This window comes from Podarcis tiliguerta (genome assembly GCF_965153285.1).
Source record: "Podarcis tiliguerta genome assembly, chromosome: 2".
NCBI classification, from domain to species: Eukaryota; Metazoa; Chordata; class Lepidosauria; order Squamata; family Lacertidae; genus Podarcis; species Podarcis tiliguerta.
Window position 1 is genome coordinate 94,250,452 of NC_139535.1, and position 27,212 is coordinate 94,277,663.

The 27,212-nt window shown below is 46.9% G+C and overlaps 1 protein-coding gene across 16 annotated transcripts in view; it reads right to left on the reverse strand.

Moving 5' to 3' along the window:
* Nucleotides 1–27,212, reverse strand: part of CEP131 (centrosomal protein 131) — a 37,455-nt gene that overhangs the window by 3,916 nt on the left and 6,327 nt on the right. For 2 of the 16 annotated variants that reach the window (XM_083427341.1, XM_083427340.1), the window contains exons 4-24: nucleotides 21,945–22,062; nucleotides 20,793–20,905; nucleotides 19,421–19,534; nucleotides 18,572–18,733; nucleotides 17,997–18,114; nucleotides 16,507–16,623; nucleotides 16,180–16,348; nucleotides 14,857–14,957; nucleotides 14,446–14,628; nucleotides 13,735–13,926; nucleotides 13,267–13,404; nucleotides 12,441–12,566; nucleotides 11,996–12,112; nucleotides 9,927–9,956; nucleotides 7,385–7,487; nucleotides 5,969–6,170; nucleotides 4,556–4,663; nucleotides 3,973–4,090; nucleotides 2,592–2,666; nucleotides 2,357–2,499; nucleotides 312–489 (exon numbers count right to left, since the gene is read on the reverse strand). In XM_083427341.1, the coding sequence (XP_083283467.1) occupies nucleotides 312–489; nucleotides 2,357–2,499; nucleotides 2,592–2,666; nucleotides 3,973–4,090; nucleotides 4,556–4,663; nucleotides 5,969–6,170; nucleotides 7,385–7,487; nucleotides 9,927–9,956; nucleotides 11,996–12,112; nucleotides 12,441–12,566; nucleotides 13,267–13,404; nucleotides 13,735–13,926; nucleotides 14,446–14,628; nucleotides 14,857–14,957; nucleotides 16,180–16,348; nucleotides 16,507–16,623; nucleotides 17,997–18,114; nucleotides 18,572–18,733; nucleotides 19,421–19,534; nucleotides 20,793–20,905; nucleotides 21,945–22,062 (2,725 nt within the window). The other 14 variants (XM_083427333.1, XM_083427328.1, XM_083427334.1 and 11 more) reach the window with 11 other exon arrangements.

Sequence of the window (27,212 nt, forward strand, 5' to 3'; positions counted from 1 at the left end):
TACTTGCACCAGGGAGTGCTTTCGAACTGCTAGGTTGGCAGGCGCTGGGACCGAACAACGGGAGCGCACCCCACCGCGGGGATTCGAACCGCCGACCTTTCGATCGGCAAGCCCTAGGTGCTGAGGCTTTTACCCACAGCGCCACCCGCGTCCCAGCAGAATTTACAGGTCCTTAAACCTTATCCAAAGACAAGAACCCACACACCTCTCCCATACTCATCGCATCAGGGTCTCTGGGATTCCTCCCTACCTTCCCTTTCTCCCTTGGATTTGGAGAGGAACCTGTCTTGCCTTCTCTGTGATACACCCACCTTTCGGATATCCTCTGTCTCCTGTTCCTTCTGCCGCAGCAGACCTCGCAGGTGAAAAATCTCGCCTTCTGCCTCTGAGAGCCGTCCCTTCATCTCGTTGCAGCGCTCTTGGAGTTTACGTTCTGAGTGTTCCATTTCTTGCAGCTCTGCTTCATATTTGTCCCGCAATCTCTTTATTCTGAATAGAGAATGGGAAGAGCTCCTGACTGCCTGCTCAAGCTGGAGCAGACCCCCCAGTTTTATCAGGAGGCCTTTGAGGCATAATGCAGCTCTTAGGACCATTTTTATGAATGAGGTGACTGTAGAGAAGGGTTCTCAAGCTCTCTGCCCACTGGGGCCACTTGAGAGGGCTGAAAATTACTGAGGTCTAGAAGTCACAAAATAATTAAATGACAGAAAACAGTGAATGGTGGAAAGGATTTGCTGAAATAATTAATAACTAGAACACAAAAAAGGGAGGTGTGAGGAGGTCGATGAAACAAGTTACAGTGGTGCCCCGCAAGACGAATGCCTCGCAAGACGGAAAACCCGCAAGACGAAAGGGTTTTCCGTTTTCAGAGGTGCTTCACAGGACGAATTTCTCTATGGGCTTGCTTCGCAAGACGAAAATGTCTTGCGATTTTTGAGGTTTTTTCCCGCTCCCCAACCCCTTTTTCTAAAGCGCTAAGCTGCTAATAGCCTTTTAGCAGCTAATCCGCTAATCCCTTAAGCCTTTAATAGCCGTTAATAGCCCTTAAACTGCTAATAGCGCTAATAGCCCTAATCCGCTAATGGGCTTGCTTTGCAAGACGAAAAAACCGCAAGACGAAGAGACTCGCGGAACGGATTCTTTTCGTCTTGCGAGGCACCACTGTAATGAAAGATGAATATAAATATTGGATGTGTTTTTAACTGTTTTTGCTTTTGTTTTTGTTTTGATGTATTGTGTTCTTTGTTTTCTTTTTATGCATTGTAATGTATTGATTTGTATTGTTTATTCTTATTCTTTTTCTTTTTTTACTTCTTTCTGTATGCTTTAAACTTTTAATAAATATTATTTTAAAAAAAAATAGAAGTCACAAAATATTGGTGGAAGGGTAGAATTGGTTTGGAGCTCATATCCTGCAGCATTGCTTTACAAATTTGCCAAAGCACAAATGAAGTGTTCTGATCTTCTGGCACTCTGAACAAAGTGAGTTTGTGTGTAAAGGCAAGCCAGTCCTGAGAAAATTCGTTCTGACTTTCAGCTTCCAAAAATACAGAGGTAAGTGCCTTCAATGACTGATAAAGGCACCGTGGGCCATCTATAACATGCACCAGTTCTAATGAATACCTGGAGCTATGAGAAAAATAAAAAAGGCGAGGTAGCAAATATGTGGGTTCAAGGACCTAGTCACAAAGGAATACCAGCAATCCCACCTGTAAAGTCAGGATTATTACCTGTTGCTTCAAATGGCCGGTGATTCAAGGAAAGCAAAACAAGTGTGTAAAATGTGCAGATACACACCACCTGACTAGGCCAACTACTTGCTTGTGTGGTTGAGGGTCACAATACCTCGAGGACCACACCTCCACATATGAACCAACCCAGACCTTCCAATCATCACCTGAGGTCCTTCTTTGTGTGCTTCCTTCATGCAAGGACCAGAGGGTGGAAACACAAGAATGGGCCTTTTCTGTGGTGGGTCCCAACTTGCCGAATGCCCTCCCCAGGGAGGCTTTCCTGGAGCCTTCATTACATTTCTTTAGGAGCCAGGCAAAAACATTCCTCTTCTCCCAGGCCTGTGGCTAATTAAACAATCTATGGTCTTTTAAACTATGTGTGGAGGGGTTATTGCTTTTGTTCATTACTATGGTGTGTGTGTGTGTGTGTGTGTGTGTGTGTAGCAAACTGCCCTGTGATCCTCAGATGAAGGGCAGTATAGAAATTTTAGTAACAACAACAACCCTGCACAAGGTCCACACTGAGAACCCAGCTTATAAAAAGCTTGAGCCAAAATGCAGAAGGCCATTTAGGGAACAACGGGAATGCAATTATTTTTGACCTTCATACATAACTGATTTACCTGTTCTCTGTGGCTCTCTCACACTCTTCCTTAGCAGAGGACATGTCAGCTTCTAGCCTCTGAATGACCAGTTCAATCTCCTTGTCCCTCTCCTTCCGCACTTCTTCCCTCAGCTCTCGCTCCCGAGTGAGCAGCCAGGCCTCCTGAAGGCAATACAAGAGAGCCCAGGTAAAGTTTAATCTGGGCAACCAAGGTAAAGCGAGAGGGCAGCTTAAAAGGGGAACTACAACATTACCTCCTTCTTTAGGTAGTTGGCCTCCCAGGCCTGCTTCTCCATCTCCAGCTGCACCTTCAAGGCCTGCACCTCTGCCTTGAGGAAGGAGGAAAGAGCACAGTGAGGCGGGGATCAGGGACAAAGGAGAGAGAGGGGCTGACCCCTCAATCTCTTCCCCTTCCAATCTCCAATATATTAATCCTGGTCCAAGATTTCCAAATCAAAAGAGCATGTGTGTTTACCAAATGGATGCTCAAAGAGGATTGAAACCACTCCAAAGATTGAAAGGATGGAGCACTACACCAGGCTTTCTGCTTTGCAAGAGTGCTCCACACCCAGTGCAACCACATCGGTTGCGTTCCTGTGCCTCTGGCCACAGGAAAACGAAGGTGGCAGGACAGAGGCTGTTTTCAAAACTACTGTCTGTCTCCAACCTCAGCCTTCGGTTTTATACGTCCACATTCTTCACAGAGACATAGAGGCCATGGCCAGGCTTACTACTAGCTTGCCAGGCTCTTTGCCTGTCTGTGTATGTGGTCTCACCTTCCAAACTGCACCCCACTCATCAAACAGAAAGAGAACTGGGAGCAGATTGGGATTCCATTCTAGTCCTGCAATGAAACAGGTCAAAAAACTGAGGTCACTGACACAATTTGTCTGCCAACCCTCAACCACACCATCAAAATCCAAGTGGCAAGTGCTGAATAATGGGAAATAAGGGTTTTCTGGTGGCCCATTCTAGACAAACTTATGCACTTCCCTGATAAGCTACAGCTTGAGAAGAGCTAGCTCACTCCAGCCCTGTATAGCAGGGGAGGGAAGATTTCAGGCTTGTTTGATCTGCCGTGGTTTTTGTTTTGTTTTTTTACTAGAACTCCAAGATCAATCAACCAGAGCCATATTCAAAAGACACAGGGGTATATCTAAAGACCAGGGTGGATTTGAGCACTTTCTGAGCCCAGAAACCGAGCTCAAAGTCCTTTCCCACAACGGTTAGCTGCTTTCATTTCAGTACCCTAATTTAGGGTCATTTTGCTGTTGCTGCTTTTGAACCATTCTTTGTTAAAGCTATCTGGAGTCAGGAACTCTTACTGATGCGCAACAAATGTACCAGATCTGCCTTCTGCCCACTCCTGTCCTGTATTGTGCCATGCCTCCCTGTAGAAAGCTGCCCCAGTCCAACAGGGGAAGTGCAGGTAAGTCCATGGGACAGAGCTGATCTACGTAACAGGATACGTGTTTAGGGAGGGGGAGGGCCAACAGGAAATCAAGATGCAGTTAAAACTACATTTTCAACTTCAGAAACCAGTCGAATCATATAAAGCAAAAAATGTCATCTACCGATAAACGAGAGGGTATATGGTCCGGCAGTGCAGAAATCCCCAGGGTTGTATACACAGACCTGATGGCGTCGCTCCTGCTCCTCCTTCCCTTTCTTATATTCCTCCTTCAAAGCTTTGGTAACAACAGAGCTGTTCTCTTCCAGCTGCCGCCGCAGGTCCTCCAACTCAGTCCTCTGCCTGGGGAGCACAGATCAATACCATGGAACTGACAGCTTATCCGGCTTGGCGAGACAATCCAGGGACAAGCTGGACCTCACCTCTCTGAAGAAATGGGGGAAACTGGAGCCTCAGTCTGTTCTTAGTCACTCTCCCAGCAAAGGCAATTTAGAGAACTGACCCAGGGTGGCATGGGGAGAGCACGTACCACAGTGTTTCAAGCATCTTGCAATACACAGCAAGAGAGGAAGCCGCAAATCTTCCTGAGAGCTAAAATTTCCCCCTGGAAGTGGAACAAGCTGCTCCAATCTCTCCTGGTAACTTAGTATGAGATGTCTATGATGAAAACAATACACTCTGGGACTTGGTGTTTGTTACCGTGCGGAATTCCAGTACTTGGTGGGTTCTTTCTATGCACTCTGCCCTGTACAGACAAACCTGCTCTACATATCCAGCAGCTTTGAAGCCAGTACCTGCTTCTCTCACCTGGCCGCCTGCTGGTTGAGCCTTTCTTTCTCCTCGGCCACCTCATTGTACAGTCGGCGCCTCTGTTGCTGCAGAGCCTGTTCCTCCTGCTCCAGTTGTTTCTCATACCTGTGTGGAGGGACTCTTTCAGAGAGGGTCTTACCAAGGGTGCTGTATCCTTGGTTTGGCCTGCAGTTTAGGGGGAAGCAGCGGGAGCAATGATTTCCTATGCTGGGAGAAAATGTAAGATGACACATAGTCCCTTTTGGGCATACTTAAGAGTTATCAAAAAACACAGCCATCACAAGAAGAGAGGGGCCAAATTTCTACTTGGGAACAGAGAAGTTGGAAGAGGAGAAACCCGGCAGCTGGGAGGAAAGGCTCAGTAAGAATGTTATCAAGGTCACAGCAAGCATGCAAGTAACTCTTCAGAGGATGCTACCCAGCTCTGTTTATCTGCTACCTCCTTCCTATAGAACAACAACAGGCGCCTGTCTTGGCTCTCTGAAGTTAAGACTAATAGCCAGGATAGCACCACAAAGCTGGACAAGGAAATACAATAACAGTTTTATGATAAGTGCCAATGTGCTTGCTCTCCCTCACCTCCACGTACTGTATCAATGGTATTGTATTGCCTTTCTCGCCCTGATCTGGCCACAGTGATCCATGTGACGGTCACCTCCAGGCTTGATTACTGTAACTCGCTCTATGCCTTGAAGCTAACCCAGAAACTCCAGCGGGTGCAGAATGCCACAGCGAGGCTCCTTACGGGGTCCTTGTCGCGGAATTACCTTCATCCAGTGCTTTACCAACTGCACTGGCTCCCGGTGGAGCACAGGGTCAGGTTTAAGGTGCTGGTTTTGACTTTTAAAGCCCTATGTGGCCTAGGACCCATCTACCTACAGAACCGCCTCTCCTGGTATGCCCCGTGGAGGACCTTAAGGTCCACAAATGACAACATTTTGGAGGTCCCAGGTCACAAAGTGGTTAGATTGGTCTCAACTAGGGCCAGGGCCTTTTCAGTACTGACCTCGACTTGGTGGAACACTCTGTCTTATTATTATAGTGGGAGAAACAGCTAAACTAGTAGTATAACTAATCTACACCCATTTTTTTCCAGCTGTTACCTTCCGCTGCGTAAGTTGTTCACACAGTGTTCAGGGGTGTTGCCTTCTCCAACTGTCAAGCAGAAATACTATACCCGAGCAGCTTGTTTCCTGCTGCCACCTTTCTGCCCCAACTCTCTCTCTCTCTCTCTCTCCCCACAGGCCACCTTCCCTTCCCTGAACAGCTGCCATGCCAGTCCCCACTTCTTCTGTGTGCCACCACACTGGGTTGCCTCGCCAGCTCCTCCCTCTCTTTGCACAGTTGCAATGTAGTCCTCTTCCACCGCCCCAGAAGTTGTGCAAGCTCTGCGCCCTAAGCCCTACATACCGTTGCCTTGCCAGCTCTCTCTCTCGTTGCCCCTGCTCTTCTTTCTCATGCTCCAGCATCTCCCTCAGCTCCTCCGTCTGGCGTACATAGCGCTGGGCTGCCCGCTCATCGGATTGTAGCAGCTCTGCTTCATGCAGCGTTTTCAGCTTTTTGATCTCTAGCTTGTGCTTAGCAATAAGCTTCTGAATCTCAGGCTCCAGACCTGAATGGAGAACAAATGGGGAGGACTATTAGCAAGATATGGGTGGTGGCGGCAAGAGGGGCCGTCACTAAAGAAAGGTCCCACTTGCCAAAGGAGGCGAACTTTGCTGAAAAGCAAAAACTACAATTGGAATATTTTACATTAAAACATTCCATGCACACATGCAACCTTTATACACAGCACATAGCTCTCTGGGCATGGCAATTGCTGGTTGACCTAGTGAATGATAGAGGCTTACTGTGCATGATTCAGTAATAAGAAGCCTTGCAACCCTGACAGTCATCTGACTGGGTCACCCTGATCTCAGTTCCAAACAAAAACTCTAGTAACAGAGCTGAGCCATGGTAAGGGAACAGGAAAAAAAAAAGACCTCTGATCCTAGTAGGGCAAAGAATACACAATGCTTACTAAGTAATTCTCAACAAGGAGAGACTACGTCAAATCCTATAGATTGTGCTTTTTAAAAAGTCACTCCCTAGTACTTTTGTTAAAGAAGCTTGTTTTTTGCACAAAAAGCTGGAACAATCTCCCCTCCATCACCTCCCTAAAGTCACACATAATGATGACTCAGTTTTAGAAGCAGGGATGCAACAGTGCTAACTGTACTGAACACCCCACCCCAATTGCATTTTAATACAGAGGTTTTTACATTGTTAGTGTCATTACTTTTAAACTTATATACAGTGGTGCCTCGCAAGACGAAATTAATTCGTTCTGCGAGTTTTTTCGTCTTGTGAAGCACGGTTTCCCATAGGAAATGCATTGACGGTTTCCCATAGGAATGCATTGACGGTTTTAAGAAAAAGGCGCAAGACGTTTTCGTCTTGCGAAGCAAACCCATAGGGAAATTTGTCTTGCGAAGCAACTCAAAAAACAAAAAACTCTTTCGTCTTGCGAGTTTTTCGTTTTGCGAGGTACCACTGTATACATATATAAAATGCATTAGCTATGTGTGTTTCATTTGTATTAGTTTTCATTTTAGTGAGCCGCCTTGAGCCCCTGGCAAAAGGCAGGATATAGTGTAATAACTGTAATTATTATTACTCTTGCTATTATTATTATTACTACTACTACTACTATTACTATCACTATTATTATTATTATTATAAAAGGAGTCAGTTCTGCAGCCCCACTAACTCTACATTGAATAAGCCACTCCTTGTGCATAATGGCAGCAAGAAGATGACTCAGTCACAGCTATCATCCACAAGTACCTTTAACAGTGATCTCTTTGATCTTCTTGGTTTTCTCATCAATCCATTTCTCCCGGCGGATCTTTTCTGTGGCACTCATGAGTTCCTTCAGCTTCTTTATTTCCTGCAGGGGAAAAAAAGGGGAGGGGGGGATGCAAGACACAAATCAGGCATTTATTCATTAAATACTGAAACATGCTGCCATGAACCTGCCCAGGCAGTCATGAAGTGTCTCCTCTAGACACTGAGAAAGCAGTAGGTGCACACCCTGCCTCACTGCAACTCTGGCTGGATTCCCAGCAATGGGACCTTGCAAAGAAAACCTGTAATGAGTTTTTCTTCCCAGCTATCAACAATATATCCAAAGATAGAGAAACAGCAACAGAACCTACCAAAAGCATATACCTAAGTAAATTTGGGTTTGTGCACTACCCTCACACAGACTGAGTATATAAGCAGGACTGTGCACATTTATGTGGCAAAGCAAGAAAAAAAGCAAGATGAGGGATATCACTTCTGAGGATCCCAAATTTTAAGAAGCAGATTTCTAGCCACAGGCACAGAGAAAGGTGGTCTGGTGATTTCAGCTGAAGGTGTACTGTTGGCTGACCTGCTAGTAGCTAAGACAGGGTTCACCCTTCCTTCTACATCCCCTGTCCCAGGAAAAGCAATTCAAGGTTCCCTCTCCCCCACCTTCTAGCTCTCCACTACATTGGCCTTTGCCAACAGAATCAGAAAACCTAAACACTTCAGTCATAAAATGGAGGAGGGAGGGCACACAGGAACATGAAAGAAGTGCCTTAAACTGAGTCGGATCATTGCTCCATCTAGTTTAGTATTGCCTGCAGCGTTTATTCTGAATGCAAGAGTAACCCTAACTCTGCCCAGGATTGTTCGGAGTGGCAGAGGTACTGCTGCACCTGAAGCCCTGATGGTTCCTGCTGACCAGTGCAGAATATGGAGGTGGGGGTAGCTTCCTATTTTTCTGCACTAGCTATAGGCTGGCACAACAGCCCATTGGCCCCTTTCTACCAAATGGGCCAGCTTAGTAAGCTGCGGGTCCCTGGCCAGCTCTGCTCTGCTCCTGAAATGTTCCATTCCAGAGTCTTGCACCAGCTATTGCCAGCAGGAATGTTGGTAGGTGTAGCTCCAAAACAGCCCATGCCTTTGGCAGGGGCAGGAAGGGTTCCTATGGCAGTGGAGCTCTTCTACCCTGCCAACAGAGCCTAGCAAAGGGACATCTCCACTGAATGCATCCCCTCTAAATGCAGATCAAGGCGAGGATTGCAGTCTATTTCTATTTTCCCCTTGCCAGTATTCCACTTTGCAATCTCGTTAGCATACTAGAATTAATCATCGGTGCTCATTGGCTTCTTAGACCCAGAGAAATGATGGTATTGGTTGAAGGACAATGCCACTGCCTTTTCTTGAGAGACGTTTTGCTTACGATGGTGCACACATGTGTTTATTTTGTCCTATTGCTGTCTCTCTTGCCAACCTAGCAGTTCAAAAGCATGTCAAAGTGCAAGTAGATAAATAGGTACCGCTCCGGCGGGAAGGTAAACAGCATTTCCGTGCGCTGCTCTGGTTCGCCAGAAGCAGCTTAGTCCTGCTGGCCACATCCCGGAAGCTGTGCGCCGGCTCCCTCGGCCAGTAAAGCGAGATGAGCACCGCAACCCCAGAGTCGGTCATGACTGGACCTAAATGGTCAGGGGTCCCTTTACCTTTATTGCTGTCTCTGTACAAACACTTTTTCCAAATTATGGGTGGAATTCAACACAGCAGACCTACTTAAATTAATAGACTTAACTTAGTCAAGTTCATTAATTTCAGTGGATCTACTCTGAGCAGGCCTAGTGTTGAATCCCACCCTTTAAAACAAAATGGAACTTGCAAAATTTATTTGCATAGAAGTTGAAGTGGGGCATGTATACACATCTTGAACAGCAACCCCCCTTTCAAACCATCTTCAATGCTCTGAAAAAAACACCCCCCCTGTCATCTGTCTTCAGTTTTGTCCAAGTCTAGCCACTGAATTTTATGAATGATATTTGAACGTGGGTCTATCCATTTATCAGTAGGCAGTGAGGAATGCAAAAGTGACTGAGGAATTTGGATTGGTTTTGCTTCACAGGCAACTCCACCAAAAGGCTGTTCAGTAAGGCACTGAGGATAAGAGTTAAAGAGCAGTTCCACTTTTGGCTGGCATCTGTCATGACCATGAAAACAGACACCTAGAGCGTGCCACTATCAAGGAAGAGCTCTTTCTCCCAAGCTGCAACAAGTGCCCTAGCCATACCCCCAAAGAAGGGACCTAACACAGGAGGTGGGGAACCTGTGGCCCTCCAGATGTTGCTGGATTACAACTCTCATAAACCATTGACCCCTCTTGCTGGGTGTGACTGATGGGAGCTGAGAATCCAACAACATCGGGGTGGAGAGGAGGCATCACAGGCTCTCCACCCCTGGATCTAAAGAATTCACGAATAGTTGCACCAACAGGCTCAAGACAGGTGAGAGAGACAAAAGCTGAAGCCAAAGAGCACGCACAGAAAAGGTTTACCTCACAGAGGGGGCCCAGAGTGCGCCAAACCTAGAGAGAAAGAGGAAGAAGTGAGAGATAGAGGGAAATGGAAAGGAGTGTGAAATAAGAGTGTCTTGGGAAACAGGTGCAAAGAGGCAACTGGCAAATGCTAAGATCTGGAGCAGCTGGGCTCCTGCTCAAAGTGTTTGCCAAGGCGAGGCTCATCCAAGCGCCGAGAAAGCTTCCTACTTTTGCAGGGAAGGGTGTGCCAAGAAGCAGAAGCAGCAAAACCAAGCAAAGGAGCCTCCTTGGTGTAGGCAGCTTTGCCAATGCAAATCCTTAACTGTCTTAGCTGAGGTTCAGCGCCGAGGGCCTTCTGGCGGTTCCCTCATTGCGAGAAGCAAAGTTACAGGGAACCAGGCAGAGGGCCTTCTCGGTAGTGGCGCCCGCCCTGTGGAACGCCCTTCCAGCAGATGTCAAAGCGATAAACAACTACCTGACATTCAGAAGACATCTTAAGGCAGCCCTGTTCAGGGAAGTTTTTAACGTGTGATATTTTACTGTATTTTTGGTTTCTATGGAAGCCACCCAGAGTGGCTGGGGAGGCCCAGCCAGATGGACGGGGTATGTATGTATGTATGTATGTATTAATAAATAAATAAATAAATAAAAATAATTATCTACAGTTTCCCCTTTAATGATAACAAAGGCAGTCACAACTATCTTGTATTGTTAATGATCCTATAGAACAGGGGTGCTTAGTTAAGTGCTACAAGCTGTTAGGACATGAGAGAAGAGCCTGGGTCAGTTCGGCTTATTAATTCCAAAGCTCTGGGTGGCAGGAGCTTCATTTGCCCTTTCCCAGAAATGTTATAGCTACAATCAAATGGAAGCCAGCAGGGCAAGTCTTTCTTTTTAAGAAGGGCCAACTGCAAGATGGGGCTGAATGGCTTCAGCCAATAAAGCATATTCCAAATGGGATGAACAGCAAAGGAAAGGGGAATGACTTCGCAGGAACCTAGGACAATCCTTCTGGCTTAGTAATGGTAACACATCCCATGCTTAGCTACAAATGCCCTTGCAAGCAGCCATGCTGTTGTGAACTTGCTATATCCAGCATAAAAGACATACAGCCTTAACTTGAGTTAGTCTTAGGCACTGCACTCTATAAACTACTATATTTACTCGAGTCTAATGCACCATCGAATTTAATGCGCACTTCAATTTTCAGAACCTTGAAACCAAAAAAACTGTTTGCTGGTGAATGTCAATCTATAACACACACCTTAATTTTTGCGACGTAATTTGGCAAAAAAAGGTGAGAATCAGATTCGAGTACATACGGTTATTCCTACCCAGTTTCAGTCAGAGTTAAGAAACTGTTCGGAAAAATAAGGATGAATTGTCATTGGGCCCTGGCAGGGGACTGCTTATAAGCATTACCTCCAGGCACAGCAAGAACCAGAGATACACACTTTGTCATTGCTCCTGCCACCCTAGGATGTCTAGCTCAACCAAAAAATTCAAGAGAGACAAGCACTATTGACAGTCATAACCAATTCTCTCTTTTTGTTACAAATGCCCCTCATTTCAACTTAAAACAGATTCCGTTGCACAGCACGAGGTATAAGAAATCCCTCCCCATTTGCAAAGAAGGAGAAGGATGACTCCAAATGCGTCACATAAATGTGTCACATAAATACTTCCAATTCAGCAGCTAGAGCCGTATCAAGGCAACCAAGCATAGAACAAAGAAAAAATATGCAGGTAGACTTAGTTGAGAGTCTTCTCACCAGGTACAAGAAAAGGCCTTCTCCACCATATTGTGTACCAAAAAAGGGAGAGAAACTCATACACTGGATATTTTTGTGTGTGAAAAACAAAACTTCTACACTTCAGACAGCCTTTATGCTCCCCTCCACCCCTTAAGCATTCTGTATCTCTCGTCTTTCTCTCGGCTGGTCAGGAAAGAGCTCTTCAGAAGGTCTCAACACTGCTTACGGCTTTTAACCTGGTTCCTGTCTATGATCCAAAGGAGAACTATTCAGATACTTTATCTAGCTGGTGTGCAGCTCTGTCACCCAAGGAACTAAAAGCTACTTCCTCACCAGCTCATGCTGCTCCTGCATCTGGGCAATTTTCTTCGTGTATTTCTGATCCACTTGTTTCAATTCAGTCACCACCGCTTCACATTTCTCGCTCAGAGTCTTCTTATCCTCAATCAGCTGTAGGGGATGGGTGCAAAGGAGGATAAAGTCACAGCACCTCCCCAAAATTACATCTACTATAGTGGCAGGCAATTGGGAGAGCAAGCACTTTAAGGCTGCCACCTTACGCAGGTGTCAAAGCGGATGCTAAGCTCCCCGTTCACCAGCCTAGTCAAGGATTACATGTTGAATTAGTATGTTTAGGTGAAGCTGGGAGAGGTAAAAGCATATAGATATGCCAGCAGTGCAAAGGAGTCTAGGAAAGGGGTTGTAAGCAGGGTGGACACAATAATAATATCTTCACCTTCCCATCTTCAAAAAGGAGGGGGGGGGAGGAAGAGGATACCTGGTCAATGAAGGCGAGGTGCCGTTGGATAGCTGCTTCATACTGCTCCCTTTGTAGTGCCAGCTGGCGACTCAGCTCTTTCTCTGTCCCTTTGACATGACGTACAGTCAGCTCCCGTTGCTGTGCCTGCAGGAAACAATAACCTGGGCATATTAAGAATAGGCTGGGCTATGCAGCCAGTCAAACTAAACCCTGCAAAAAAACAGAGAACGACAAGAAAACGCATGTCACGTGTATGCTTACTCTCAGACAAGAGGATCTTCCCATGCAAAGGAATGTAGGAAGATGCCTTATCCCAAGTCACACCACTGGTCCATCTATCTCAGTGTCTACCCCAGGAGCGAGAAGACTTTGGCTCCCGGATGTTACTGAGATACAACTCCTATAATCCCTGGCAATTAGCCATACTTGCTGGGACTAATGGGAGCTGTAATTCAGCAACAACTGGAGGGTCAAAGGTTCCCCATCCTTGGCCTACACTGGCTTATGGGGGCTTTCCAGGGGTTTCAGGCAGGGGTTTCTCCCAGTCCTACCTTGGAAATGCCAAGGACTGAATCCGAGACCTTCTGCATACAAAGTAGAACTTCTACCACGGAGCTAATTCCCTTCCCCCATACTGATGGCTTTGTCTGGCTTCACAAACCAGACTGCAGAAGCCTAGGCTGTCAGGTAGGGTAGGCCTCTGCAACTCTGGCTGCTCAGGCTTTAAATCCATGTATCTTCCACACAACATAGCTGAATCCTGGGCTCTGCTGTGCTTTGTGACACAGCCCCCCCTTTCCTAGCACATGCAAACCTGCCAAGGGATTAGGCTCTAGTTACCCACCAGTGCTGTCTGTAGCAATGTGATGGCTCTCTTCTTCTCTTCTACCTCCAGCTTCAGCCGCATGATGGAGCTGGTAACCTCTGTGGCAACTGCTGATGCCTGCTCCAGGTGAGCTAGCTCTTCTTCTGACAAGAGCCCCTGACAGGTGGTAGAAATGCAGGTCTTGGTGTTACTACTATGAGTTTCTCTTTTAATAGAACATCTAAAGTTACTCAGCCCACGTTTTGCCGATTACAAACCAACCTATTAATTTCCTGAGGCAGACCTTGTTATCTGCCTCAAGGAAGATGAGACCAGCCGTTTATGCTGGAGGCCAATACAGCAGCAAAATCCCAATATGAATTTTATGAGCTTGCAAACTCAATCCTCTTTTTTGTTGCATCAGGTGAAGACAATTACCCACTTAATTCATTGAAAACAGACGATTCCCATCTTTGCTGAAAGTCAACTTCATGCTTGGGGGCTCACCTCTCGCTGGGAAGCAGAGGCAGCAGACCTAGGTCGCTCCTGCTCGGATTTCTCCATCTCATCCAAGAAACTAATGATGCTCTGAAGTTTGGCTTCCGAGAGCAGCGTGCCTTCCTCAGGGACTCCCGGAGAATAGTTCAGTTTCCCAAACTTCTCCAGGTTGTCAGCAGTGAGAGAATTTGAGTCGGCCTCCTGTATTTAGGGAGAAAAGGCCAGCTATCTATGCTAGACTTAGACAGGAATGGCAGAACAGATATACTTCAACCATGAGTTGTGGATAAGAATAGAATTAGAGAATCATAGAATTGTAAAATTGTTGTGGACATGCACTTACTGATGGACCATGTTTTCCAGGAAAGTTATCTTCTAGGCCACTTTAACTAAAAACCAGATGCTAGTGTGAGTTAAATGAAAGGACTTTCTGACTCAAGAGGGGATGATTTCCTCAACTCTCTTTAGGATAACCAAACATGCAAGTAATACTATCAAAGGTATTTGGAGTTGGTGGAAATAGTTGTGGGTCACAATAGATCAGCAGCAAATTATTGTGCACAACATGAGACAGTAGCAATGGGATGCCCTTTACTTCCTGGCCCATGGAAAACAAAAAACCAGAACCTCAAATGAGGTTGCTGATTCAGGGTAACAGCTTCAGAATAAATCATGAAAAAGGAACAAAGACAGATAGATTTCTATATCTATTCCACTTACCCCATCTACCCAAGCATATTTATCTTCTTTGCAGGCCTTGGGTTGTGGTGGCAACTCTGGCTCCTCCTCCAACAACTTTAAGGTATCCAGTAGCTCATTAAGGGTGACTTTGGACTGTGCTCTGCTGGCTGCAGTGATAATAGTCTCCAAGTCTTCACTGCCCATCTTTCCAGAGCTGACATCCTTAAAAACAGAGAAAATCCATGCACGGTGAGATTGCAAGAAAGGCGCATTCCTGGTGTTTCATTTGAATGGAGTGAGTAGATCCATCTCCTCACAGTACAGTGCGCAAGCTGAACAGAATATTTCATAGCAAAGCACTTGAAAACTGTGCAAACTGCAAAGTCACCAGAGTAAAAAAAGAAAACAGCAACTAAGCTTTTGGGAGCATGAGAAAATAGAAAGGGGCACCTGTGGCTGATCTTCAGGTAGTTTGTTTTGTCCTGGGACAGACAGACAAGCCCCAGCTGAATGTTCTTCTGTATCTGCAGCTGCCAAGTGGAAGTTGGCATCTGTAAATAACAACAAAAAGGATTTGCTATGATAGGAATCCAGTGCCCAGAAACATAATCAGGTGTGATGGGTTTGTGTGAGAGTTTTTGCTTTTTTAACAGATGGGCAAAGGACTATATCTTGAGTAATGAAGATTTTGGCTGAAAAAACCTCTTCTATTACATGCATGGTGAACGGAGGCTGTTTTTCAGTCCAAGGTGGAGATCTCCTTGTGGGGAACTTTTGGCTATTTGACGGTGGTAGATGTCGACAAGGCAAAAGTAGGCAGAGCAAGTGGTATGACTTTTACCTTTCTATAGTAGGCTATGTTCCAGCGACACAAACCTCAGAAATTTCTAAACGCATATACAGACCATCTCTCCAGCCTCCATCACAGAAGCAGGAGGCATTATTGCAAGTCCAAGGACACAAGCCAAAAGCACTTGAGGAGGTTGCAGAGCAGGGCTGATGAATGGCATGGTCTGGATAGGGGTATGGCCTGAAGAAGAGTCCTGAGGGCCAAACAGACCTGGAGAACCACATTTGGCACCAGGTCTGAAACTCCCCACCTTTGGTGTGCAGCTTGTCTGATGAAGGTTTCTAGTTACACTACAATGGGAGGAAGTGGGTGAGCATCACAATGGACTCTTCTTTGACTTGCTCAGATCAAGCACCAATTGCATTTGGATGAGCTTCAAAGTGAAGCTGTGTGTTACTGAAACGAAATGGAACTGTAACACACACAGTTTGCAGACACAGCAATGTACAATTTAGCAATAGTATTTCCATTCCGCCCTTCCCTTTTGATTTCCCCAGGACTTCCCAGCAACCACAGAGCTGCAGCAATCAGTTGCACACATCTTCTCCCGAACACTTCTTACTTGAGCATCTAGACTTCTCTGAACTTATTCCTTCAACATCTCCGACATGGTACATTGTGCTTGGTTCTCCCTAATGCAATCTGTGGTCTCAATGATCATATACTGTTTTGCAACTTATCTGGTAAAATGATAGGACAATTGTAGGCCTTCCAGATCCTGTGTAACTGCACAGACGTTGCACTGAAGTTGTGAAGAACCTGGGACTTCAACCCCTATCAGCCAAGCATGGACAGTGGACAGGTATGTTGGGAATTGTAGCTGAACAATATCTGGAGGGTCACAGGTTTCCTACTTCCTGGACTAGAGGAATGTTCAGGAGACATCTTTACCTACAGTTTCACAATCTACCAGTGCTTTTCACCTGCATTGTTGGCTTTGATGATGCTGTTGGCAGGGCTAGTGTTCTTCACAGAGCCAGCCTTCTCAGGTTTTCTTCTTCTGGTTTTCTTGGTCTCTTTCATTGCTGCCAGCTCCTCCTCAACCATGCGTTGCGTATCCAAGACTTTCTGAGCTCTTTTTTGCTGCAGCTCCTAGCAGGAAAAAAAATGGTGTTAGTGTTCTGTTATGGTCCACTTGCTCCTCCATTTGCAGCACTGGCAAATTAACACGTTCCAAGCTCTGAACAAACCAAAGCAATGAACTCCTCTCTTAATGTCCAAGGCAGGCAATGCTGGTATCAAGCCCCTACCTGGATGGCTGCTCGTCTGGCAAGACGTGCCTTCTCCTCTCGAATCTTTTTCCTCTCCTCGTCTCGCCTCCGCTGCAAATCCATGTTGCCCTCCTCTGTGAGTTGCTGCTGCCTTTCCTTAAAAGGAGTTGAGGCAGAAAGGATTTTCAGGTGTTGTTATCAGTTTCCTATTCTGGTACAAATGACAGCTGGGTTCCCCCGCTCCCCACAAGAGAAACTAACATGCGAAGATGTTTTTATTAAGGTATCAAGAAGCTCAAGAAATAAAAAGAAATTCAGACATTCCTGTACATTTCAGATGTGGGACAATTAACTGATTTAGGGCTCTGCTACTATCGGACAGGATGAGGAAGGCCTTACTAATAGCTTTTTGCACAGCTGTAGCCACACTGCTGTGGAAAAGAAGTAGTTTCAGCTTTTGATAGAAAATATGAACAATAAGGACTGGCGTAGAGTTTGGATTATTTCAGAGCAGCAGCATCAAATTTGGGTTAAAGAAAGGAGCTGTTCTGAAAATGAACTAATGGATAAATCTCTCTAAAAAAAACAGTTTTTTTTCTATTTTCTTTTTAAGCTACCAATCTAGGAAGAAGAGAAGAGGCCTGCTGGATAAGACCAAAGGCCCCTCTAGTCCAGTGCAGTGGTACCTCTAGATACGAATAGGATCCGTTCCAGAGCCCCATTCGCATCAAGAGGTAAACGTAACTAGCGGCGGAACGTCTGCACATGCGCACGTCGCTTTTCGCTGCTTTTGCGCATGCGCGTGACGTCATTTTGAGCGTCTGCGCATGTGCAAGCGGCAAAACCCGGAAGTAACGTGCTCCATTACTTCCGGGTTGCCGAGGAGCGCAACTCGAACGCGCTCAACTTGAAGCATATTTAACCCGAGGTATGACTGTATCCTGTTCTCACAGTGCCAACAAATGCTATAAAGAAACATACTGCCTCTGACAGTGGAAGCAGAACAAAGCCGTTATAGCTAGTCAGCAGGGGGCGGAGATCTGGAGAAGCATATGGACAGCATCTGATGAGATTTCAGAAAAGGAATGAACAGAACTTCCTGAAAGTGGGAGAAGGCAGGTTTCAGTGTCCTTCATAATCCCCACTCACTTTTTTCAGGTCTTTGCCAAACTATGCTCTTTGAAAAAATGGCTCATAGAACTGTAAAAAATGACCAAATGAATGGATATCAGTAAATCAACACAACTTACTTCGCTGAGTGGCAAAGAACTGGAAAAGTGCATCCGACGTTAACCGCCCTGCCCTGAGTATTCTGATTAACAACCAGAACCTTTTGTTTCATCTGAGAACGGTTCCTCCAATAAGAAGCTACTCCTTAGGAGCAAATGTCAGAAGAGGAGATATCACTTCTGACACAGCACCATATAACCCCAAATGAACAAAACTATTTGGGGAACAAAGAAACGTTTTCCTTAATTCTCAGGAAACGTGAAAGTCCGCTTTATACAATGCATGTATGCTATACATACCTCTCTTTTGGAAGCTAGTAAGCGCCTGAGCTGGGCTGCACCTTCCTTGTGCCTCTGAGAGTGTCGTCTGTACCAGCGCTGTATCATCACAGCAGCCAGGTTGACCTGGTTAATGAACCTGAATGGGTAGAAAGAAGTTAACAAAAAGTGAAATGGCTTTCCAACCACAAATGGAAACCCTGCCATGAAGCAGGAAGAGACACACACACACACACAGAGAGATGCCATGCTGAAGGTGTGGCTCTTGCCTATATGGCTCCTGTTTAGAAAGAGCCCCCTCACTTTTTTCCTTCTTCTTAGAAAACAATATAAAGTCCAACGCTCGGTTCAGAGGGATATATTTTAGACAAACGTGAAAGGAAATCAGGCCCCAGCACCATTTTATTAGAACCGATAAAATGTGAAAGGACTGACCTATCAGCTGGAAATCATCAAACGCACCTGTTAAAGCTGCTAAGCAGCAACATATTATGTACCCTTCTCTGAACTACCATGAGGCTTCCTCTCATTCTTCTGCATAACTTCCCAACATCTCCTCTGGTTATCTCTTTTGTTGCCAGTGAATTCACGCTTACCGCTCAGCCTCCTCCTCCGATACTTCCTGCCTCCTGAGGGGGTTACTGCTACTGCTGTTATTATTGTTCCGAGCCAGGATATTGCTGCTGGAAAAGTTTTTCTGGGACTTTATGTAGCTGCTACTCTCTGTGTCTTCATTGGAAGTGGCTTTGATAATGTTACTAAGAAAACAAGACAAGAACACTTCAGTCAGAAGCATCTTCTGTATTGCTCAATGGGTTGTTAGCATGCCATACTACCCAGTCATGGACACGTGTCTATTTTCCAGAGTGTATTGATACTGTGTTTTTCTCAGGGATACTGTCCTTGGTAGACTGCCTTGGGAAAGAAAATGCTCCTCACCCACTAACATAATACATTATTCACCCCTCTTTAATGACATTTTGCAAGTGTCAAGTAAGTCCTGCTAAACCACTCCTGCATTTTCATCTACGACAACACTTGAACTGGTCAAGGGATGAGCACCAAACATGCAGTTGGGAGGGGAACGGTTGTAAAGGAAGAAAAACCTTAGAATTTGGCGTAGAATGAGGGAAGCTCCTTTTGCTCCGCAGTTGTGCGGATTATGAGTCTCTGGACTAACATGAATATGAGGGCTCTTAGAAACAACTGCAGTCTAATTTTTCCTAGCAAGGAAGCTTAAAAATAAAAGATTCAGGAGCAAGTATGCTTTCATTCCCACAGCTGTGCATGTGTATCTATCTATGCCTCCCTTGTTGAAAACCACTACTCCCCCGATGGCTTGCTCATACTTGAGGTGTTGGGCAGGCTGCCACAGTTAGGCCTTCCCTGGCCCCTTCCAACCAACCTACGGTGCCCACTGGAAGGATGGCTGTGAAAGGACTTACTTGAGGGAGGTTGTGGCCTGGTTGGAGCTCTTGGGCGCAGCTGCCTTGTCCGCAGTGGAGTAGTTATTATGCACCATGGTAGTTACACAGTTGCCCATTGCACCTTTGTTACTCCTCGTAGGAAAGAAGGGCAATATGTTAGCATATTGAAGGCTGTGGGCCAACATGTGCAGACTTCAATCACAAACCTTTAGGGCAAGGGTGGCTAACCCACCACCCTCTAGATATTGTTAGATTCCAACTCCCATTAGAGTCAGCCAACGTGACCAATGGTCAGGGATAGTGTAAGCTGTTCTCCAACAACATCTCAGGGGCCACAGGAAAACCATTAACTGCTTAGACAGGGTTCAAAAGATAACAGGGGGAAAATCATAATGGGAGGGGGGGAATCTGAAATAGGCTTCCTAGGTCTTCACCTGGAAAAAAGCGTCAAGGCACCAGGCTACAGTGCTGTCACTGTGCTTGTTGTCCTGTGGCTCCACTGGTACTTTGTAAATTCTCTCTCCTGTCCTCTTGGGAGCCAAATATTGCTACCCACAACAGGTGGAAGAGGAGACTGAATGAAAGAATCAGTGGAGTGGACACGTGGTGACTGCACCCTCTCAGTGAGTTTTCAAAGGGAAAGGCACCATGACCAGGCGAAGACCTGGCAACCCTAATTTGGAATGTGAGAGCACCAAGTGCAGGCTAAAGGAATGAGACCACATGAAAGCACACTGAAGTGCCGTAGTGCTGTTCAACAACAATGAAAGCAAAAACGAAGTGGAAAGAATTGTTTTGGCTCAACCCTATTTTAGGTTACAACCTGTAGCTAAAAAGAGACTGCTGTTCCTTTTCACATGGTTGTCTCCAGACCCTACTCCAATAACACCCATGGAACAGAAATAATACAGCACCCATCTTCAGCAAAAATAAAAGGTAAAGGTAAAGGTACCCCTGCCCGTACGGGCCAGTCTTGACAGACTCTAGGGTTGTGCGCCCATCTCACTCAAAGACGCCGGGGGCCAGCGCTGTCCGAAGACACTTCCGGGTCACGTGGCCAGTGTGACATCGCTGCTCTGGCGAGCCAGAGCCGCACACGGAAACGGCGTTTACCTTCCCGCTAGTAAGCGGTCCCTATTTATCTACTTGCACCCGGGAGTGCTTTCGAACTGCTAGGTTGGCAGGCGCTGGGACCGAACAACAGGAGCGCACCCCGCCGCGGGGATTCGAACCGCCGACCTTTTGATCGGCAAGCCCTAGGCACTGAGGCTTTAACCCACAGTGCCACCCGCGTCCCATTCAGCAAAAATAGCGGTAGCCTAAATCCCACCAGTCAAATTTCAGCAATTTACCTATAACTTCAGAAGCTAGACCTGGTTGCCTTTCTTACCTGTTATTTGCAGTGAAGTTGGCTGCAAGTGGCACATAGATTTCTTTCTTTCTCATGCCTGCAGGGGCCTCTTGAGTACTGGATGGGACAGGAAATGTTCTGGGCTGCTCATCCTGTACAACATAACCAGAAATAAGCATGAAGAGAAATCACTGTCATTGTATGTGGCAGGTCCTTTCCTGATACTTTTATTCTAACTCATGCAGAGAATCTATCTCAGTCCCACCATAATTCTCACTGATACCAAAGCCTGCTGGGAGATAAACTCTAGTGGTGGTAAGTTTGTGCTGTGCTGAATGTCCCAGGATGGGACTAATAAACTTCCAAACCGGGAGTGAGGGTCAGGGGCACTGATTCTGCATGCCCAGTGTTAAAAAGCTACACAAGAGCTGTCAACCCCTCAGCTAATGACTGCTAATCCAAATTCCATACCAGGAGCCAAAGTCATTAGCACAGATTACACAATACAAAAGTATGGTAGTAGTGCCATATCCCCCTACTTATTTATTTATTTGTCTTATTTATTGGCTGCCCCATAACCTGAATCCTCCAGTAACACTTCCTTTGAACACCTTTTGCCCCTACTTCCTAGTTCCAAGTATAGCACTGTAGTGCTAGACAGAAGCTGCTGCTTGATTACAACAGAAGGGCATCCCTTTCTCCAGATCTTACACTTAATGCTACACTAGCATTTAGTGTCGGTGGGGAGATAGCCTGTCCTCTTGTCATGACTGGGGATGGCTGTAGCCTTGTGGCAGGGGGCAGCCTTTCCACTGCTTGTTTTTTAAGGAGAGCGCTATATCCCTGTGCTGGAGAGCACAGCATTCCTCAACAGCTGCCTATGCAAGCATATTCTACGCTGTACTCACCCCAGCAACAAGAACGACAGCTGAATGGGAGAAAGTTTCTCCCCTGACAATGACAGCACACTGACATTTGAAAGGTGGGGAAATGTCCCCCGCCGCCTAAGCAAAAGGCTTAGATCCTTTGTGACAAAATATTTAACTGGAAAGGCTCCAGATGCCTTTGCATCTGGAATGCTTTCTGGAATTGTCTGTGTTAGCAAAAGAAGGCAAATGGAACAAATCTTAGGATTCCATTGATCTGAAGCTCCTCTGGCACTTGAACTTCCTGTTATGACCTTGCCCTTACCAGGATGTTCCATGTTGTTTTCTTTTCCGGGGAGACTTTGCTCAGACTTGCTAGTTTCTTTCTTCCACCTGAGCTGCTTTCAAACAAAGTCAGGAAGTCTCCGTGCTGCTCTACACTGCTGAGAAGCAAAACCACAGGATTACTCAGAAATCTTGGGAGTTTGGTCCATTTCCAGAAGCTGTCCACTCAGGCTGCTGAGCAAAAGGAGAACTCATTCTCCCCCATAAATTACTACCAAGTGTCAAGGAGTGGTTTCAGTACCTTCAAGTAAATGAAATCTATAGAAAGGACAAAGAAAGAGGATTTGCAGAAGGGGGATCCGAATTCGAAAAAATTCTATTGGGAAGCAACAACAAAAATTATATCCAAAATATCCAAAATCTTATTAGAATGGGAAACTAAAGATGGGTTAGTAAAGGCCGCAATGATACACCGGGGGTCAGATATCGGATATAATATTGAGTTATCAGCATGGGAAAAATTATGGAATAGGGCAATAAATTTCTTGGCATGGGAAGTGTTCCAAGACAGAAGGGTCTCTGATGCATATGTGGTGGCACTGTAACTATGCAAAAAAATTCTGAGAGATGGTATATGAGGAACTGAAAAAAATATTTAAGCTCACTTTTCCGAAGAAACCAGAAGACTTCTTGCTAGCAATAATAGGTGCAGAGATACTAAAGAAAGTAAAAAAATGTATTTCTGTATGCAACAGCGGCCACAAGATTAGTGTATGTAAAACATTGGAAAGAAAAGATATCTCCAACAAAAGAACAATGGTTGCATAAATTAATAGAATATTTGAAGAAAGATGGGATTATGGTAAACTTTCAAGCGGGGGTAAATTTATGATCAGCAGTAGAAAGGATAAGCGAACTGAAGCAGTGAAAATAGGGTGGAATAATCAAAGGACATGTAGCAAACCAAAGAAAATGTAGGGTGTCAAGGAAGGTTAGTGTCAGGGAACTGCCATCGGCAGCACCGGAGGTGCCAAGGCTCTCTGAGGTAAAGGGAGACGTAACACCTGAAGAAGGAACCAGTAGGGGGCGAACAGGAATGTCAAGGGAAGGAGAGTCGGAGGAATGGCTCAGAGATGCTTCCAGTGAAAATAGTGGGGATGTCTCAGAACCTCCTATAGGGACACCCGTTCCTCGCCGGAAACTGTCACGCAGAGAGGCCAGAAGACGTGTTTCCGTTAAGGAGCTTTTATGTTGGAAACGTTTCCGAAAGCAACCACTTTCGGATTCTGCTAGCGACTGACGCAGCCATGCTGGAGGGGCTCCGTCACAGGCAGAGGTTTGAGAAGCTGTTCAAACTCTGAGGGATTGCAATTTACACACAAGCAGCTCTTCATCCCATCACAGCAATCCGAAAGTCATCGACAGCTAGCTTGTGCCAGGGAGAGGCATCATGAGCGAACCAGCAGGAACCGGAGGGGCAGCTGGAGGAGGTCCAAGCCTGGAGGAAAGGTATAGGACGTTGGAAATCCAGCTTGCCTTGCAGACGGCGAGGCTGGAAGAAAGGAGGGCTCAGGATGCAGAGAGGGGGAGGGAGAAAGCCACCCCACTCAACAGAAAGATGCCAGGATTGGTGCAGAAATTTGGGGGGGACCCCAGGAACTACCATGCCTTTAGGACAGAGATGCAATATGCTCTCAATCTGCAATTCGATGACTTCCCTGATGAGGAATCGCGAGTGGCTTTTGTAATTAGCCATCTCGAATCAGGGGCGAAGGACTGGGTTAGACCCTTGATGGCGGCAAATAATGAGATCCTAAAGGACGCGATGAATTTTTTTCGTGCCATGGACCTGATGTTTTCCAGTGACATTGAGCAGGGAGGGGTGCGAAGGCAGTTAATGGCTTGCAAACAGGGAAACAGGACTGTCCGTGAGTACTGGACTGAGTTCACTATGTTGATTCATCGATTGGGGTGGGACTTGTCTTCTGAGCCCATTCAAATGCTTTTCGAAGAAGGTCTGTCTTCGTCCTTGAAAGATGAACTTTCCCGGAACCCCAGAGCAGAGTCTATGGACCAGCTGACTAAAGCCGCGCTAGCCATAGGAGCGCGCCAGGAAGCGAGGGCTTTGGAGAAGCGGGAGGGGAAAGGAGAACGTTGGAGGGAGCTCCGCATTCCAGACATTCCAGAGCAGCCTTTCCCGCCGGCAGAGCCGATGGAAGTGGGAACAGCGCGTGCGCGCACAGTTTCAAACATCGGTGAAGGGCGGAAGAAAGAGGGAAAGGGCGGGAAGAAATGCTATCTCTGCCAACAGCCAGGACACTTTGCCAGAGTCTGTCCACGGAGAAAGGAATGGCAAGGCATGGCAGGAGCTGTTGGGGGAGAGGAGGAGGAAAGCACAGAGCAAGTAAAAGCCAACGCCTGGCTGCCGTCGGGGCACAGCAGCCAGGCTCAAAAGCAGTGAGAGTGCCCGCACCAGAACCTCCCAGACCTGCTCTAGTGATAGAGGTGTTGCTAGAGCTGCCAAACGGACACCCCCTACAGATCAAGGCCCTGCTGGATTCAGGCAGCTCCTGTAATTTCATGAGTAAGGAGTTCGCAGCTGAGCACCAGATACAAACCCTCCCCTTAAGTAAACCCCTGCAGGTAACCACGATTGACGGCAGAGAGCTGTTGGGAGGAGAAGTGAACCAACAGACAGTTCCCATGATAATGAGGGTGGCAAGACACACCGAGAGGATAGCGTTTAATGTGGCCACATTGGGAGGAGCTCCCATAATTTTGGGGATGAGCTGGCTGGCACTACACGATCCTCTAGTGGGCTGGCACCAGAGGGTGGTCTCCTTTGGGTCGGCGCATTGCCTGGAACACTGCAAGCAGGGGAAGGATCCAGGGGGAGCCAAGCTCACCTTAGCTGGGATGGAGGTAATGAAGCAAGGGGAGGTGCCTCCGCAATATGCAGATCTGAGCAACGTATTTAGCGAAAGAGAAGCGGACAAACTGCCGCCGCATAGACCCTTTGACTGTCAAATCAACCTACTCCCTGGGGCTCAACTCCCAGTGGGCAAGCTGTACGCCATGTCAGACAGGGAGATGCAGGAGCTGAGGGAGTTCATTGACAAAAACCTGAAGAGGGGTTTCATCAGAGAGTCCCGAGCGGTGGGGGGCAGCCCAGTGTTTTTTGTGGACAAAAAAAACACAGATAAGCCGAGACTTGTAGTGGATTTCAGGGCCCTAAACGCCGTGTCGGAACCCCTGGCCTTTCCTATGCCCCGAATTGATGACATTCTGACCAGGGTGAGGAAGGGGAAGATTTTTACAAAACTGGACCTGCGGGGGGCGTATAATCTGATACGAATAAGGAAGGGGGATGAATGGAAGACCACCATGTTCACCCCTTTGGGAGCATTTGAATACCTCGTAATGCCCTTCGGTCTCCAAGCCGGCTCCGCATGTTTTCAAAGTTTTATCAACCACGTCCTGGGGCCGTTGCTCTACAAGAATTGTGTGGCCTTTTTGGATGACGTGTTGGTGTATTCGGAAAATGAAGAGCAGCATGTGAGGGACGTGAGAGAAGTGTTGGGCCGGCTGCAAGCCAATCAGCTGTGGGTGAAACTGGAGAAGTGCCAGTTTCATGCCAAGGAGGTGGAATTCCTGGGGTACCGCCTGTCAGACCAAGGATTGGCCATGGATCCAGGCAAGGTCCAGGCGGTGCTGGAATGGAAGACACCGAAAACCAAGAAGGATGTGCAAAGATTCCTGGGGTTTGGGAACTTTTATCGGAAGTTCATCAAGAATTTTGCACACTTGACGGCGCCCATCACCGACTGCCTCAGTAGCAAGAAGAAATTTGTTTGGACGGCGGAGGCGGAGAGAGCTTTTGAAGAACTGAAAAGGGCTTTCGCTTCGGAAGAACAACTTCTGCATGTGGACCTACAGAAGCCCATGAGGGTGGAGACAGACGCGTCAGACAGAGCGGTGGGGGCTGTGCTTCTTCAGCCGGGAAGAAATACGTCGGAGTGGAGACCGTGTGCCTTTTTCTCGAGGAAGCTGAATAAGTCCGAGCGGAACTACACGGTGTATGACAGGGAACTACTTGCCATTCACGAAGCGTTCCGGAGGTGGAGACATTTATTGATTGGGGCACAACACAAGGTGCAAGTGTGCACCGACCACAAGAATTTGGAGTATTGGAGAACAGCTCGAGTACTCAACCAACGACAAGTGAGATGGGCACAGGAATTTTCCAAATTCCACTTCGAGATTTGTTATGTACCAGGCCCAGAGAACGTCAGGGCGGACGCTCTCTCACGCAAACCAGAGTACTTGGAAGGGGAGGGGGCAAGCGAAGAAAGACATGTCATTCCTGAGGACCGCTGGGTGTGTGGGGCGGCGCTGGTGGGGAGACGAGAGCTGGTAGAAGAAACGGAAACTGACGAATATGCCCAAAATAAGCTCAGAGGCCTCAGGGGAGAGGGTGAGAGCCCGGAGGGTTTTGAAGAAAGAAATGGGGCATTGTATTACAAAGGGGCACTGTATATACCAGAAGGTGAATTGAGAGGGAGGGTACTCAAGCAGTTGCATGATAGTCCCACGGCGGGACATTTTGGACAACACAAGACCATGTGGATGGTCACCAGGGAGTTTTGGTGGCCCAAGGTGAGGGAAGATGTAAAGGAGTATGTAAGAGGGTGTGACCAATGCCAGAGGGCCAAGGGGGAAAGAAGGGCGCCGGCAGGGTTATTGGAACCACTACCCACGCCAGAACGGCCTTGGGAGGCGGTATCAATAGATTTTATGACGGATCTGCCCAAATCCAAAGGGAAGACGGCCATCATGGTAGTAGTGGACCTGTTAACTAAGATGTGCCACTTTGTAGCATGTTCACATGCAGTCACAGCGGAAGAAACAGCGAAGTTGTTTGTAGAACACATCTTCCGGCGGCATGGCGCCCCCTTGAGGGTTGTCTCGGACCGCGGGAAACAATTTACTTCCAGGTTCTGGAGGAAGCTCATGAGCTTGCTGCACGTGGAGGTCAATTTTTCGACGGCCCGGCATCCTGAAACCAACGGGCAGGCGGAAAGAGCAAATGGCATCCTCCAACAATATCTGAGGTGTTATGTCAATGACAGAGGGAATGATTGGGTCGAAAAGCTGGCGCTGGCAGAATTCGCCTACAACAATGCGGAGCATGTGTCCACAGGGATGAGCCCCTTTTTGGCCAATTACGGGTGTCACCCCAGGGCATTCCCGGGGGAGGGAGGCGAGAGATGGAGCGTCCCAGCGGCCGAACATTTTGTAGAAGAGATGG